This window comes from Taudactylus pleione, unplaced genomic scaffold (assembly GCF_031769625.1).
Source record: "Taudactylus pleione unplaced genomic scaffold, aTauple2 ptg000009l, whole genome shotgun sequence".
Classification (NCBI taxonomy): domain Eukaryota; kingdom Metazoa; phylum Chordata; class Amphibia; order Anura; family Myobatrachidae; genus Taudactylus; species Taudactylus pleione.
In genome coordinates this window covers 6,723,836-6,741,757 of record NW_028284412.1, presented here as the reverse complement: position 1 = coordinate 6,741,757, position 17,922 = coordinate 6,723,836, and the positions used below count along the sequence as shown (strand labels likewise).

At 40.8% G+C, this 17,922-nt stretch overlaps 1 protein-coding gene across 2 annotated transcripts in view; it reads left to right on the top strand.

Annotated features, from left to right (window-relative positions):
• Positions 1 to 17,922, top strand: part of PAPPA (pappalysin 1) — a 475,476-nt gene that overhangs the window by 367,452 nt on the left and 90,102 nt on the right. For both annotated transcript variants that reach the window (XM_088466086.1, XM_088466022.1), the window contains exon 15: positions 16,897 to 17,080. In XM_088466086.1, coding sequence (XP_088322212.1) covers positions 16,897 to 17,080 — 184 coding nt within the window. The remainder of the gene's footprint in view (positions 1 to 16,896; positions 17,081 to 17,922) is intronic.

The window sequence follows — 17,922 nt, the reverse complement described above, 5'->3', positions numbered from 1 at the left end:
GCTTAGAAAATAAACCCCTAGATTTGTTTCCACTGGGGAACATCTAAGGACTATGGAATTTATAAGGGGCTGAAATGTCTATATAAATAAGCTCTGGGGCGATAAAGTAATGGGGTGGTTACTAAGTACCTGGGCTGGTTTAAGGGGCTAGACAGGGTCTTTTGGCCAGCTGTGCAGGGGGAAGAATGCCCCCTCCATGTTGTGCATCTCCAAATGCATGGTACTGTAGTTTTTAAGGGCCTGTTGCCGTGACCCCAAGAATTAGCCTCACCTCCCCCATCATACGGGTCTGCGATTGCTCTCTAATGTTCTGAATATGCTCTAATTTTGATAAACTTTTGAACTGAAATTTAATATATAGTTTTCAACATAAAATGCTGTATATGGCTTTAAAAAAATAAAAAAATGTATTATAATAATAATAATCATCATCAAGATTTAAAAAAAATATTGCTGCAAAAAATTGCTGACAATCTGCAGTTCTAGCAAATGTTGATACTTTTAATTCCCCCTTTGTATCATTTAATGTTCAGTACTCTCATCTGCCACTGGTTTTTAGTCTTTTCTCCCCTGACTACTATGTATCCTTCTATAACCTTCATGTTCTATCACATTTCCCATATCATCCCCTATCCATAAATAGATACTGTAGCATTGCCCCAAAACTGCACTGGCTATACAATGGCCCTACTCTTACTTTCCCAGTAATGATCCCTTTCTTTTTATGAGTGTCAATCATCATCCATTAACATAATTGGATGGAATGGAAGGGTGTACTTTGCTATAACTGGACATATGTCACAGTGCCTTGGGAAGTATTGTAAATCCCTGCAGTGTGTTAGGCATCTACATCTGTCCTTATGGGGCAGCTGGCTGGAACTGTAGAAACACAACTTTACAATCATGTAAAATATCAAATACATTACATTTACATACTGTACATTAGAACATATGAGTATTTTTCAACATAACATCATAACTCTTATTGGTACTTGTGTACTTTATGGACTCACTGCAGAGAGAACCCAAGTGTCCTACACTGATTATTATTATCAATCATGGTAATGTCTAAATCGCCTTGACGGAGAGGACCCTGACGTCATCAGCCAGTGTCCAACATCATTCCCAGTGTCCAGCGTCATTTCCTACCATCCAAGTGGGCATAAAGGGGGAATATAACCTTATGGTGAGCGTAGCGAGCCATCGAGCCCGAAGCGTGGCGAGCACAGCGAGCCCGCGAGGGGCCAACTGTCTTCTTTAGGTAGGGACAACCCGTGAGGGGACAGCTTTCTTCTTTAGGTGGTACTTTAGGTGGTTCTTTTGGTACTTGTGTACATAAAGTACACAAGTACCATTTAAAACATTCATTGGGTTCTCTCTGCAATGAGTCCGTAAAGTACACAAGTACCCTCTTATTTCATATTTCTCTACATCTCTCTTTAAAAAACATGTAGGAATTCATTTTATTTACATGTGTTCTTATGATTTTCCTCCAATTTCTGTGACACTGTACACTTCTTCCATTCTCTTTCATTCTCCAGTTGGAAACAGTTACTGTTAGTGTATCAGTGGCATTTCTCTAATGTCAAATGTGCAATTGTGAGCAATTTGATACAATAATGGGAGCTGCATCTGTACCATGTAAAGTAATGTAGTCGCCACCCTCTTTTGTTATTTTTTTTAAGCACCATCTCAATGCTGCCATCTGGTGTGTTTTTGTTGTTGCTGCAACTGTATTTGTTACTGTGTTGTCAGTGTTTGGAGAATGGGCATCAGTAATTTTTTTTCTGATATTTAACAGTAAAATTACCATGCTTTTGCACAGGAGGCGAAAAATAGGACTCAGTGTAAGTCTGGTATAAGTAAAACCTACCACTACGTCAGGTTGTAAAATCCAACAGTAGAGGTGAGAGGTACTGTTAAACCGCTGTATTCAGCTTCCTGTCTTTCAATCATTGTATTCTAGCAGTAGCTTAGAGAAATTGCACCATATATTACATTTGTACATATGTATAGTCTTATTCATGTTCCTATTAATGTTTGGCTATATCCATGCATGTAAAACTGTACTGCTGGACTTAGTTTGGCAATGAAATGATTGGAACCTAATCAACATTGCTGTGATTTCTGCTATGATTACCAGAATAAAAAATTGGACCATTCACTTATATACAGTGTAAGTAGCCATTTTGTTCCAGCCAATGAATGTGTAGGAACCAGTAAAAGTAGTGAGAGATGAGGCAATAAAAATTGATTCAGTCGGCACATTATATACTGTAGCTAATGTCCACTTAACATACTCCAGATGTACAGATATAAATCACAAACAGAATAAGTGTCCTTGTACAAATAAACATTTGTGTCAGGGGCAGAAATACAGGAGACGAAGGTGGTCACCTCCGAGTGCCAGCTCTGAAGGGGGCACACTGACCACCTCCATTGTTCCAGGTATTGCTTTATGTGCCGCAGGAATAAGCAGGGAGCCCATGGGGCATATATCGTGGTCTTCCCTCTCCCATGGATCCCCCTCCAGAGTCCGTTCTCTATGGACAGATCTCCAGCAAGGAAACCACACCAATGTACATAAAACGTGTGGGGCAGGGGGTAGAGTGCATGCCCGCTCCCTCCTTTCTTGGTTCTTCTTCCTCACACATGCAGGACCTTCTTCCTCTGCTGTTGCTGTGGGAGCAGCAAATAGCAAGAATGGAAGACCCTGATCAGCAATAGGTAGTGCTTGTGTACTGGGGTGTTGGTAGTTAATTGGGGGAAGAGTGTGTGTCTGAGTGCTACTAAGGTGTTAATCATGCGGGTTTATAGAAGTGGAAGTGTTGCCCATAGCAAGATTCTACATATAATTTAGCCAGCACCTTCTAGCAGATAATAGCTAGAATCTGATTGGTTGCAATGGGTGACATCTCCACTTTTATAAACTCTCACTTTAGCAATTATACCCCTGTGTGCCTGGATGTTGCTAAGGTGTTAGTACTGAATACAGGGGGTAGAGTATGTCTAGGGGTTGCTGGAGTGTTGGCAGTGAATTCAGGAGGGGTGCATGTCTGGGTGCTTCTAGGGTGCTAGCAGTGAATGCAGGAGGGAGAGTGTTTGGATTTTGCTGGGGTGCTGGCACTGAATGGAAGGAGTAGGAGAATGTGTGTCTTGGTGCTTCTAGAGTGTTAGTAATGTAAGCTGGGGGGAGGGCGTGTGTCTGGATGTTTCTAGGGTGTTATTAGTGAATGCATGGGAGGAGGGATTGTATCTGGGTGCTTCTGGGGTGTTGGTACTGAATGCAGGGGAGGAGTGTGTGTGGGTGCTGCTGGGGTGTTGGCAGTGAATGCAGGGGAGAGGGTGTGTGTCTGGGTGTGTGCTGGGTTGACATTGAATACAGGGAGGGAGAGTGTGTGGGTACTATTGGGATGCTAGTGGTGAATGCAAGTGGGAGAGTGTGTGTCTAGGTGCTGCTGGGGTGTTGGCAGTGAATGAAGGGAAAGGGTTTGTGTCTGGAGTGCTGCTGGGTTGTTGGTATTAAATGTGGTTTAGGGGGAGTGTTTGTGAGTGCTGCTCGGACTGGGGTATTGGTAGGGAATGTGAACAGGGAGGGGGGGGAGACCAACAACTATATCACCTCTGGGCTCCTTGTATGAACTTACGCTGCAAATTTTGTGTCACATTAAGTCATTATTCTCAGTTTTTAAATGGCTAGTATTAGTATAAAGATCTGAGTGAACTAAACTATTACTTTTGTGAGTACTTTAAGAGAGCCAATCAATTGCAGGTGATGTGAGCAATGTGTCTTCACAACAGTTCTGGAACACTCGTAACGGTGGCATAACAATCACAACATTGCTGCTTTTGTGTCAAATCTACATTAGAAATTAGTGGTTTGTTTTTACGGAAAACCAAACACACCCAAACTTGAGGTTTCTGAGGAGAACAGAATCCCAACCCAGGTCTTCCCAGCAAGTTCAGATCTCAAAATGAGGCAAAACATAATTTGCATCCAGAAATCTTGGATCTCATGTATCTTGGATTGCATATGATCTCTCATGATCAGGCACCATTTCACAAAGGAGAGTGTATGTAGAGAGTGTGGGCTGTAATTGTGCTTCAATCAACACCATTAAAGAGGGTTGTAAATAAATGGAGTGGTTGGAACTGGTGACTGCAGGCAGCTTTGTCACAGTATATCTTTGTTTGTCAGACACTAGCTAGTAACTTCAATCCAGGACAAACTGCAAACAGGCTACTGTCACTGTGTGCTTGTTTTACAGACACCACTAGCACCTGCAATGCAGTGCAAACAGGCTCCTGTGTATGTTTTTTAGAAGTAAACTTTAAGTGAACTAAATTTTTTACAAGGATATCTATCTACAATGCAGTATACAGTCAGGTTCATAAATATTGGGACATTGACAGAATTTTCATATTTTGGCCTCTATTCACCACCACAATGGGTTTGAAATGAAATAAACAAGATGTGCTTTAACTGCAGACTTTCAGATTTAATTTGAGGGTAATTACATCCAAATCAGGTGAACAGTGTAGGAATTACAATGGTTTCTATATGTGCCTCCCACTTTTTAAGGGGCCAAAAGTAATGGGACTATCAACTCAAAAGCTATTTCATGGACAGATGTGGGCTATTCCCTCATTACTTCGTTATCACTTAATCAGGTAAAAGGTCTGGAGTTGATTCTAGGTGTGACATTTGCATTTGGAATCAGTTGCTGTCGACTCTCAATATGAGATCCAAAGAGCTGTCACTATCAGTGAAGCAAGCCATCATTAGGCTGAAAAATCAAAACAAACCCATCAGAGAGATAGCAAAAACATTAGGTGTGGCCAAATCAACTGTTTGGAACATTCTTAAAAAGAAAGAACGCACCGGAGAGCTCAGTAACACCAAAAGACCTGGAAGACCACAGAAAACAACTGTGGTGGATGACAGAAGAATTATTTCTCTGGTGAAGAAAAACCCCTTCACAACAGTTGGCCAAATCAAGAACACTCTCGGTAGGTGTATATGTGTCAAAGTCAATAATCAAAAGAAGACTTCACAAGAGTGAATATAGAGCGTTCACCCCAAGATGTAAACCATTGGTGAGCCTCATAAACAGGAAGACCAGATTAGAGTTTGCCAAACAACATCTAAAAAAGCCATTACAGTTCTGGAACAACATCCTATGGACAGATGAGACAAAGATCAACTTGTACCAGAGTGATGGGAAGAGAAGAGTATGGAGAAGGAAAGGAACTGCTCATGATCCAAAACATACCACCTCATCAGTGAAGCATGGTGGTGGTAGTGTCATGGCGTGGGCATGTATGGCTGCCAATGGAACTTGTTCCCTTGTATTTATTGATGATGTGACTTCTTACAAAAGCAGCAGAATGAACTCTGAATTGTTTCGGGCAATATTATATGCTCATATTCAGTCGAAAGCTTCAGAACTCATTGGACGGCGCTTCACAGTGCAGATGAACAATGACCCGAAGCATTCTGCAAAAGCAACCAAAGAGTTTTTTAAGGCTAAAAGGTGGAATGTTATGCAATGGCCAAGTCAATCCCCTGACCTGAATCCGATTGAGCATGCAATTCACTTGATGAAGACAAAACTGAAGGGAAAATGCCCCAAGAACAAGCAGGAACTGAAGACATTTGCAGTAGAGGCCTGGCAGAGCATCACCAGGGATGAAACCCAGTGTCTGGTGATGTCTATGCGTTCCATACTTCAGGGTGTAATTGCCTGCAAAGGATTTGCAACAAAGTATTCAAAAGTGAAAGTTAGATTTAGGATTGTTTAGTTTGTCCCATTACTTTTGGCCCCTTAAAAAGTGGGAGGTACATATAGAAACCGTTGTAATTCCTACACCGTTCACCTGATTTGGATGTAATTACCCTCAAATTAAATCTGAAACTCTGCAGTTAAAGCACATCTTGTTTATTTCATTTCAAAGCCATTGTGGTGGTGAATAGAGGCCAAAATATGAAAATTCTGTCAATGTCCCAATATTTATGCACCTGACTGTATATTGCCACTTGTGAATGAGGAAAGAAACAATGGGATTTCAAGCATAGTAGTCAAAAAAATACTGTGTTGTATCTGAGTGAGATGCACCCCAAAGAAAACCTCTTTTCTTGTTTCTTGTATTTTAATTTGTCATATTTTAAGGGAAAATTGCATGTTTTTAAGGGGTAGTGTATATTTATGGGTGTGGTCTAAATCCAGCATTTCTGAACCCTCTGCAATGTGAGAATGTGTAACTATAAAAGTAATGATGATGACATAGAAATTGAGGATGCTACTGTGGAAGTGCAACAGGATGAGGGGGATATTTGTGTGTCTGGCGCGAATGAGGATGTCATCACCATTTTCAGGAATGCTGCCCAGCACTACCCCCAAATGTCTGCAGCCTGTCAAAAGATATGTGGGTAGAATAATTTGGATGCTCACGGGAGAGATTTCTTGAACAGAGAAGAAACATTTTGAATAAAAATATATTACACAGTGTCTCCAAACACTTTGCTAAATTTCATGGAGGGGATGTTAGCTCCCTCAAAGTTATAGGCTTAGATTTAATACCATCTACAATCAGAAGAGGTGACAGATTCAGAATGCTGTGTAGACAAGAATTATACTTGATCTTTAATATGTACTGTTTATTTCCATATGGATTAAATGAACAAATAGAACTTAATGCTGTAACTAACAATTGCAGGACATAGTGGAGTACACATTCATTTAATCTCTTCAGGAACATTCCATTTATTCAGGAACATACCTTTTTTCCATCAAGGTAAAATCTGGGTCTCCTGCTGACTACCAACTGTGTTCCTGAAGCATATACATTTACTATCTGCAAATAAACTACTGCAGCTTCAATACTTTCCATTGAAGGATAGGACTGGAAAGGAATATATAATTATTGGCCTGACAAGTTTGCTGCTTAGGGCTCTATTTACTACAATCCACTGTGTCGGGATTGTGACTGTCAGGATGCCGCTGTCGGTATTCTGACAGCCAGCATTCCGACAGCCGGGATCCCATACCCAACCCTTTATTTTGCAGTGATCAGCTTGTGCTCTATTTAGACCACACATCTGATCACTGGGGCCCGGCTCCCGGCTCTGCTCTGCCTGTTAGAGCAGAGCAGGAGTCAGGGAACCGGGGAAAGCCCTGGATAATGTCATCTCCAGGTGGTCTTATTATTACAGTATTTTTTTACATTTTATTTTTAGTAAATAGGGGTAGATCACATTTCCCATTACAGTTATGGGAAATGTGGTCTGCTTACTAAAAGTATGTGATAATTAGGGTTTGCAGTAGAATTTTACAAATTCTACTCCAATTGCCCTTTACTAAATTTATTGAGAACACAAAGTATGTATTTTTAAGATGGTCTCCACCGGTTACACTGTTTAATAAATTGTTACAAATTTTACCAAGTAAGTGAGTAGGTGATACATTTTGTTCTCTCTAGATTCTGTCGCTGCTTTTTCCTGCATCCTGTCAATCAGGCTGCAGCTTAGGGTTCACTGTGTGCGATGATGCTTGATCTGTCCTACACATGCGCAGTCCACCCACCATCAGACTTGTACACAAACCATCAGGTTTACATACAAGTCTAAATCTGGCCCTATGTTACAGTATATAAAATAGATTAGCCATGAGGGGATCTTTTGTTCAATTAACTGAACAAAAGAAGTAGAAGATCGGAGACTCTATTATTTATTGTAACTCATATATTGAAACTTTATTTAACAATTTTAATAAATTAAACTGTCATGTAGTTGAGAGTGTACCCATAAGAACGTACAGTATTGACATACGTGATATACATTATTCACAAGTAGTCATAACAGATATAATCAAGCTACAAACTAATGAATGCGAGTGAAGAGCCATAAGCAATAAAGAGGCATAGGAAAACTTGCAGAAAAAGAAGGATGGCAGAGCTTACAGGAACCACCTTGCTAGGTCAGCAAATTGTATCACACGGCATAGAACAAAAATAAACATAGTGTTTATTGACCATATGAAAATATATACACAGTAATAAAGATACTCGATTGGCTAAAGTACCAATCATATAGGGGAAGAGGGTGGCATTATCTATATAGTATTCGGCTAAAGCCTGTCCTGTCTCCACGCACCTCTCCCACCACAGCGATGAGACAGACCAACTGTAGAAGAGGACCAGGCACAGGGGGTAAGTGTAATTGTTGTGGACTGTTGGGGAGAGGGCTGCTGAGGGACATGGGTCTATTTACTAGTTTTTCTAGTCCATGGCCTGCAGTAATTATCTGGTTCAGATTCCAGATACCATATAGTTTGGCTCAAAATAATCAAATTACATGTTCACATGGCAACAATGATACAGTATATACTTTTTTCTAATTGATAAAAGAATTCATGTCTTTCAAATGGATAAATGCATATAACTGCTAGTACATACTGTATATAAACATCTGCCGAAGTACACTGTGTTCGATAATAGGCTTAATTTACACATTGTTATATTCCCTGTAGGATCCCACAATCTCATATCTCCAGGAGCGATCCCACAATCATATATTGCCTGGTAGGGTAACACTCTGAATGCTTTCCTCCTGAAGCTACCTCAGCAGCATAGGGCTATGTATACTCATTATGGGCTTTTATAAGCCTCTTTCAATCACTCACTTTTATAATGGGCAATGCCCAATGGCTAGAGTACTTCCCTTCTTTGACAATAGAAGGTCTTCTCAAAATACTATCCAACTCTATGACTTCTTTCCCTTCAGCTATGTATACAATTTCCACCTACAGTAGCCTACCTTTCACCTCTTAGGAGATTAATACTTAAAAATGAATAGGATTTTTGGACAGTCCTGCATTCCCAAAATGTCACCAAACCCCATCTGACTTCTTCTCAGTGGCGGCACAAGGGGGTTACGGGGGGTGTGGCCCGCACCGGGTGTCACCCTCCAAGGAGGTGACACCAAGAGCAGCACACTCATGCGCGCCCCCCTCCCCCAACACCACACTCCTGCACGCACCCCTCCGCATGCGCTGCCGCCACAGGCGGATTCAGGGGGGAGCACCAAAGCACTGTGATGATGTATTATCATTATTATGATTATCATTTATATATATGGCTCCATAAGTGTTCCGCGGCGCCTTACAAAATAAATAAACAAATAGGTGACCAGTGACTTACAGTACATGACAAGGACATGGATAATATAAATTGCTACATCAGCAACCATAACACCCACATAAGTAACAGAGCTTAAGCAAGCAAGTGTTAGGTGCCCTTGTGGGGAGTAAGAAGTAGATGAAAGTAAAGTAAGGAGAAGCACAAGAGGGTAGAGGGCCCTGCTCGTAAGAGCATACATTCTAAATGTACTCATGCTTTTGCATTTTGTAACATGCTCAGTCTTTCAATTAAAACCTTTTCTGATTGTGGGGTAGATTTATCAAAGCTTTAAAAGAGATAAAGTGGGTAGAGATATAGGGCCTGATTAAGACCCGCTCGCTAGCAAGCGGCCGCTCGTTGCCGACGATGTTCGCTAATGTGCGCATGCGTGTTGTTCACAGTGCACGTGCGCAAACTAGTACGAGCGATCGGAATGTGCAAGCTCACCCTGCAAAGACAGCCCAGTGAAATGAGTGACAGGAGAGGCCGTTTGTGGGTGATAACAGGAGCAGGGCAGTAGTAATGGGGAGTGGAGTTGCGGACGCAGGTGTGCCAGAGTGTTTCAACGCCGTTTCAGAGGCATGCATAATTAACAGGCAGCGTCATAGTACACGTCACCTGGTTGTTTTTTACACTGAACTGCTCGCAGTGATTGCGGTATGGTGCAGTCAACCGCAAGCGCTGCGGTCAGATCCGATGGTACCCGATGTACCGATGGTTGTATATACTTCCTGGAGATGACGTATGCTAGTGGGCAGCTAAAGACAGGCTGGTGGGTGTCTATATATACAAAGTGATCGCTCGCCAAGACATAGTGGGCGAGCTTATGCCTTGCCATGCGAGCGGCTGCCTTGACGTCACTTAGCTGAATACCCATATGCTGGGAGTGAGCGGCCGCATCTAGCGAGTGAGTCTGAATCAGGCCCATAGTACCAACCAATCAGCTTCTAACTGTCATTTTTCAAACACAGCATGTAAGATGGCAGTTAGAAGCTGATTGGTTGGTACTTTATCTCTCTCCACTTATCTCTCTCCAGGCTTTGACATATATCCCCCTGTGACGTATTTGTTTATTACTTTGCTTCAATAAAATGAAGACTGTTTAAATTAAAAACAAAATGTGTTTTAAATTGTGGTAAACATATAGATCCGCTTTGTCTTCTTTGTCTCTCGTTGCTGTAAGAAAGTCCGGCAGTATAATAAAATGCCAAGTGCTCTATGTTTGTTCCATAAATACGTTTGATTACATGTGTAAGTGATCAACATATTATGTTGGTGTGTGGCATATCTTGCAGCCAAGGCTTGCTGCTCTTCTTTCTTAAATAATCCTATATCAAAGCCAGATAGGTCAAAACTTCTGTGGAACCCATTTAGGTGTTTTGGCAAATGAGCTTTCCAAGTTCTTTGATGTGTGCTGAAAGCTACTCTGACATTTTCAAAACACATATGGTAAAATATGGAAATATGTTGCCACATTGTCAATGGTTTACGACACTCCTCATGATATTGTACTTCAAAAATGAGCATTCATTTGAGCCTGTACTTATTACATCTACTAAATAACAAAAATTGTCATGCAAGTTTGTTGAATCTTTGTGTGTGCAGTTAATTTGTATCTCAAACCAGTTTAATATTTGTGTCGAGTGGGCACTTTAAATGATATCGATTTCCTAACTAGTTTATTTTATTGCTCACTTGCTTATGTTCCGCTGTGAGAGGGGTACACCTACCTAACTGTAGGAGAAATAATAATTAGGGACGTTTAACCCTGACCGTACACAGCGTGGGCAACCTAGGGAACTCAGTGGAATTCAGCAACTTCTTTGCCAATCACTGACGCAGACATCCTTTTAGCACCTATGGAGTGCTCGCATGTTCAGGTGATAGCTGTCTATGGCCCTCATTCAGAGCCGGACGCACTGAGCAGAGCGCACGCTCTGAATGAGGGCCGTCCTCCATAATTATGGAGCGTCCTCCTGGACGCTCGTATAGCTGTGGGTCACCACCCACAGCCTATACGAGCGTGCTGGTTGATGGCCGCGATGGTCTTGACCATCGCGACCATCGCCACTGCGAGCCGGAGCCTGCGGTTGAGTTTCTCAACCGCAAGGCCCGGAGTGATTTTGGCTCTATCAGAGCCAAAATCACTCCCACTGACATCACTAGTGATGTCAGTGGGCCGGCTTCCCTTGGGAACGCCCCCGTCTTGGAGGCATGCCCCCGGCACGCCCACCAAAGGGGGCGTGCTGTCAATCAACATCGACAGGACGCCCCCTTTGATCAGACACAACGAGCGAAGGAAAGTCCTTCGCTCGTCGCGTCTGGCGCATGCACACCATCGACCCACTTGCGAGCGGACAGCCGCTTGCGAGTGGGTCTGAATCAGGCCCAATGTGTATTGTATTACAAAGAAAATCAATTTCTATTGTAAATATTTTGTACATTTCAAATGAACCTGTCACCTTACAGGAGCATTCACTTACTCACAAGTTAGCCATTCCGAAAGAAGAATGAATCTCTGGGTATTGTCAGAGACATGGCACTCATTTGAGTCAATGCATTTCCCACTCTGTTTGTAGAATATAAATTAAGCTGCCGATTTCTATTAGATGTCATCGAAGGTCAATCTCGGATGACATCGTCCGTATTCATGTGTTTAATTTGTTTAGCAGGTTACTGAATTTACTAAGCTGCCGAGTTGCTGTTATTCATGTTGCTCAATGGTGTATTCATTTGATATCATTCGTATTATTCATTTGTATTTAGCGTTCGATTTTGACTAACTGGAACAAACAGATGCACAGACGGATCAGAGAGATCCATAATGCATGCATCTGTGTGTCAAATAATAAACACAGATGCACGCATGGATCAGGGAGATACGTCTGTGCTTCTGTGTTTCAAAAAATTAAAACCTGTGCAAAAATAAATAAAAAACGTTGTGGCCCCCTCCCCAAAAAAACAAATAGCACCAGGCTTTGGAGAACTATCTGAAACATTTGGAGGTATGTGGTACTGATCTTTTAGTTTAGTTACAATTGAACAAGTCTGTAGTTGACAGAGAGTAGGCCATATGCAATGATTACTAACTAGGGTCCAAAGTGCTCAATCCACCACTCAGCATTTGGGCTGACTGACTAAGTTAAGGATATTTACTGCTAATCTACCTTGAAAGAAGAGTAGTATCTGAGCCACTACAAATGTGAAGAATAGCTTTGCATGACACTCCGTTCTGCAAAACAAGGTTCGATAAAAAGAGACCTCACACATATTTTATGGGAGGGTTTAGCTGCCCAATGGGATGGCTGCAGAATAACACCCTTTTAAATCTTTCTCCTAGGTGATGTCCCACTGCCAGTGTTACCATCTCCTTTGTTATGGTTATGTATTTTAGGTGTAGCAATTGTTTAATGATAGGTATGATGGTTATCAGCACAACGTAATTTGCCTTTCTATGCTTACCAAGGTTAGTTGGAAAACTGTATTGGCTTTGGATTGTTGGGCCACAATATCACCTTAAAAATAAGAACCTTAATTTTACCAATTAGAACATTGAGCTAAAATGTGCCTTATGGCTGGAAATTGCTTGGAAAACATAGGGTCTGATTCAGCATTGTATGCACTAGCATAGCTTCTGTATCATTGTACGCGGCGGCTGTGTTACGATATACAAATGCCACAGGAGGGGTCTTGTCTAAACAGACATCTACTACCGGCTGCTGAGATCCGATGCTGAGTCCGGAGACGCAGCATCAGATTGTTTTCGTGACCATCGGACATCTGAGTGACCATCTGGTAATCACACTGCAGAGGCAAGGAAATCTGCGTTGGAAGACGCAGACCCTGGTATCAGCATACATTGAAAACTGTGCCGACGCACCCCCATTTTCAAAAACGCAGCCCGTTGCCGCCCCTTCCCAGTCCCCAAACAGCCACAGCATGTCAATCATCATCTCAGTCACAGATCAGCACTTGCAATACAGATGCTGTGCATGCGCCGATTGGCAAGTGTTGTAGTTGTACGTAAACCATCGTAGTTGTACGTAAACCATTGTGTTTGCATACAACTCTGAATCAGGCCCATAGTAATTATAATGAAATACCCCTGTAATTCCTGCACTAGATAGGTTACTGTACAATGACTATTACAGAATAAATGCATAGGGTGCTCTTAAAAAGTCAACATGTTAATTGAATGTTTCACATTGTACCCCCGGTATAGCTCTTAGAGGAGACTGAAACCCATGGCCGAATTGTAACACTTGGTTGGCTAGGAAGCTTACCGGGAAAGAGGTGTTCCATTTCTGCTTTCTTTTTTTATAAAGACCAAATCCATTACAGATTTTCATTCTTCCCCTTCTTCCTATCTTGTCCAAAATAGCTGTGTACTCTTGAGAATTTCTCTTTTACCAATTTACACTGTTATCAACGGCTCACTAATTGAAACAGACAGATCTATATACTACAGTCTAATGTAGGTGCTACTTAAGGTTACAGTAACAAATATGTAGAGATGAGCCGGTTCGGATTAGTTTGGATTTTCCCGCCAAATTCGGATTTTTCCTGCCAAAAATCAGGTCTCAGAAAGAGGCAAATGTCATCTTTCATGGACAAACATCATCATTCCTGGACTTCTGTCCAGGAATGATGATGTTTGTCCATGAAAGATGACGTTTTGCCTCTTTCTGAGACCGAATATTTGGCAGGAAAAATCAGAACTGGCGGGAAAATCCGAACTAATCCGAACCCGCTCATCTCTACAAATATGTAGTAATTATTGTCATTTAAGTGTGTAAAAAATCTTACATCAAATTGCTGTTTTTAGTAATAATGTACATTTTATGTCATGTTCTTTGTCCCTATCCCAAGAGCCTTATTGGAGATGTTGATTGTAGGTTGGGTCTTATTGGGCGCACAAGGGATGTAGTTTTAACATATGTGGGTAATGGTACATGATAATGTTTTTACAATGGGTATTTAATATGAATGTTTTACTGATAAGTTAATTTAAAAACATCAATAAAGTATAAACACACAGAATCTATATAACTTGATGATAGTGGTACATATGCGCAGTTGTATAAAAATATAAATATAGCAGTAGACTTTAAAATTTGCCTTAATAGGACAATATATGTGAGGACTGAATTAAATGAATGTTAAAATCCACAGAATGAGTTTCTGGCTCTCAATGGAGAGAGGCGTAACAGATCTTCTTTGAAATCAGTGACATAGTAGTAGGGTACCCTTTTATGATTGAACAGATTGTAGTCCAGTGTTCGTGTGTTACTTGATAGGTCCTCTCTCTTTACTGGTGGAATAACCCTTTGTGGTGTGCTTAATACAGGTGTGGTGTGCTTAATACAGGGTACCCCAACGTCATTTGTCCCCTGTATTTAGCACAACCAGTACTGGGTCTCCAAAGCCTGTGGCTGATTGGTCTTTTGGGGGGGTACACCATTTTTTTATTTATTTTTACACAGGTTTTAATTTTTTAAACACAGAACCACAGATGGATCTCCCTTGTCCATGCATGCGAGTTGTCAGTGATGGTTAAGTATGTTCATATGTCAAACTCGAATTGAAAAAGGTGCTTTATTTGGCATCTTTAGCTGCCAATTTGCACTATATTTTGGCCATTATAACATTACGAATCCTTAGTAAATGTCCAGGTCCTATTGATGTCTATTGCAAAAGGCTGCCGAGTTGGACCGATGGTGTATGTGTCCAAAAACATGTTACTATCCGACTTTCAGGTGTTCTCAACTGATTTTTTTCCTTTCAAATGGAACAAATTCGGCAGAGTTTAGCCTTTAGTAAATTTCGAATGTGCAGTTCAAGGCCGATATTGCCTCATTTGATGTAATTTGAGCTTAGTAAATATACCCCTAATACAGGTTACACAAAACATCCAAATAAAGACAGTTAATTTGGCCTGCTCATACAGAAAAATGTAATGGTCAGTATGAAAAAGGATTGTAGGCATACTGTAGACTAGGGATGTGCAGGCTCGGATAGGTTCGAGTTTTCACGTTGAGTTCGGATTTTTCCCTAAAAAAAAACGGAACTCAGAAAGAGGCAAAACGTCATCTTGCATGGACGAACATCATCATTCCTGGACAAAAGTCCAGGAATGATGATGTTCGTCCATGCAAGATGACGTTTTGCCTCTTTCTGAGTTCCGTTTTTTTGGAGGGAAAAATCCGAACTCAACGTGCAAACTCGAACCTATCCGAGCCTGCACATCCCTACTGTAGACATACAATTTCCAAGCTACAGTATGCACCCTACAAACAATATTCCAATCTGAAAGGATAACTTATATAATTAGCATTAACCAAACAGTTTCCTTCCTAATAAACTGGTTATTTAAATATTGTTCCTACTGAACATAGCTTGGAAACACACTATGGGCTTGATGTATAGTTGGATAAGAGACCATTGTAGTAACATAAAATCCACTTTTAACTACTGCAAATGTATACAAAAAATCATACATATGTATATATCCCAAAGCAAACTTATATGCTTCTCACACTTCTGGCTCCCTACATTGACATAGGCTGAAAGGGGGAGCAAAGTGTATTTTGACATAGTGCAAGCACAGTAAAGGCGTGTCTACGTATTTGTTCCCTACAGTATATGAAGGTTGTGGCTGCTTCATAATCATCAGCACAGACCTTGCTATTGTATAAATGAAAGAAGGATTAAAACAATAAAATCATAGCATACTACAGTACTTTGCCCTCCTCTGACAGTGCTACTAGCACTAATATACATAGTCTAGACAGGTATTGGCAAAATCAGCATAGAGTTATCTCAAAAAAGCTGATTCCATCACAAGAGTATGCCAGAAGTTCTATTGTCACTATAGAAGGCAACCACCTATCATAATGCTAACCCCAGCCTACCCAGAATGGGGCTGATTTCACTAGTTGTATCTGGCCCACACAAAAAAACAGCCCTATGTCGGTGTGGTGGATGTGAGGTAATATATGTTGTAATATATATATATATATATATATATATATATTGAGGGGTCTTAAGGTATGCTAACACAGTTTGTTTATAATAGTTCAATAACGCCTTAGTTGCCCTATTAAGTCTTTCAGTGTTCTTTTAGTTGTTGAAGTTGGAGGATAAGGTTCTTCTTATTGTTTCTACAATGAGACCCTCAAAACAGAGTTCAAAATGATTTATTATAAAAAGTTAAAAAGGTTAAAAATCTTACATAGCACATGCAGAGTGGCCTATATGGGTTAGATGTTAATAACTTGATGTCCCTCCCCTTCAGAAGTATGAGCTCGTTAACAGCAAAGTTAGCCCACTTTTGGTCACATTTGCATTATCACTCAACGCGTTTCGTCAAATATCGACTTCTTCAGGGGTGTCTTAAAGTAAAAATGGGTGTCTCATAAGTCTCAGTGTACCACACAATACAATTTTAAAACTATTTAAAACTATTAAATACATACTCCAAATAAACTCCAAAATAAAGTCCAAAATAAGATTACTTAATTTGCAATGACTGTTTCATGCTTTCCTGAGGCAATGGTTTTGAATTGATATCCCTCAGATGTACCTATTATTGACAAAAATAAGTATTAATCGCTTATATTTGTAAGTTGTAGTTAGTATGGTACTTACTCAATCCAGTGAGGATGACTAAGGACAGTGAGGATTGATAACTATGCTAAGTGTGTGTTTTTTTTTCCCTAGCTTGATTCCCAAATCATCATAACTTGCAGAGATGGGAAGTGGAACAAGCAGGTGACTTGTGAACCAGTTGACTGTGGCCCACCTGATAAGAACCACATCCACCACGCCTCATTTCATTGTCCACAAGGAACCACCTACAGCAAACAATGCACTTTCCAGTGTCACCATCCTGCACATATCAGAGGTAAGATGCAAGCTGATATCTGCTGTTGCATCATATTCCTCATTGTGAATGTTGTTTTGTGTTTCTTGATGTGAAGATGTAATTATTAATGAGTAGCGTCACGTTCTGTGATGGACATTGATGCATTAACCATGCATTCACAGATGTCTCACAGTTAAGCATGTATTACAGTAGGCATCATGATGTCATAATACCCCTTTTTCTATCATGCCAACTGATTGGTTATCATATTTTGGTGATTTGAGAATCCTTCAAGGTCTCTCATCCAAAGTTGGTGATAGAAATCAAAATTGTTTGTTCTCTTTCGAGTCCTCTTACTTACAGTACAACTCCAAGACTTTAAAACCAGATTCACAATAAGAACATCTGACAATTTACAATGGTTTCAAAATTATTGAGTTTAAAATAGAAAAATTGTTCAAGCTCTGTGTGATTAGCAACAGTGTTAATGTAGCCATATTTTCAGGTAATGGTTGTTGTCAATGGGGCAGATTCAATTAGACACAGTTCTTCATGTGCACTCTTAGCAGTACCCGGGGCTATTCAGTTGCAGCCAGCGGTAAGCCCGCACTTTCAGTGTATTTCAGTTCACATCCTCCTGAGGTGCAAACATCCACGGTAAGTAGGGCTTTCAGCTCTTACCGCAGCTTCCGCAAACACGTTAGCCTGTAGCTGCAGGCACTTAATGAAGAATCTATGTGTTAAAGCGATTTAACTGGGGGCTTACTTATTTTATCTGCGTGGTAAACATAAGTTTTGAACATTTGCAGAATTTGCAGGCATGGGGCTAAAATGTAGTAAAACTCCAGAAGTGCTCCCTCACAATATAGGTCTGCTTGTCG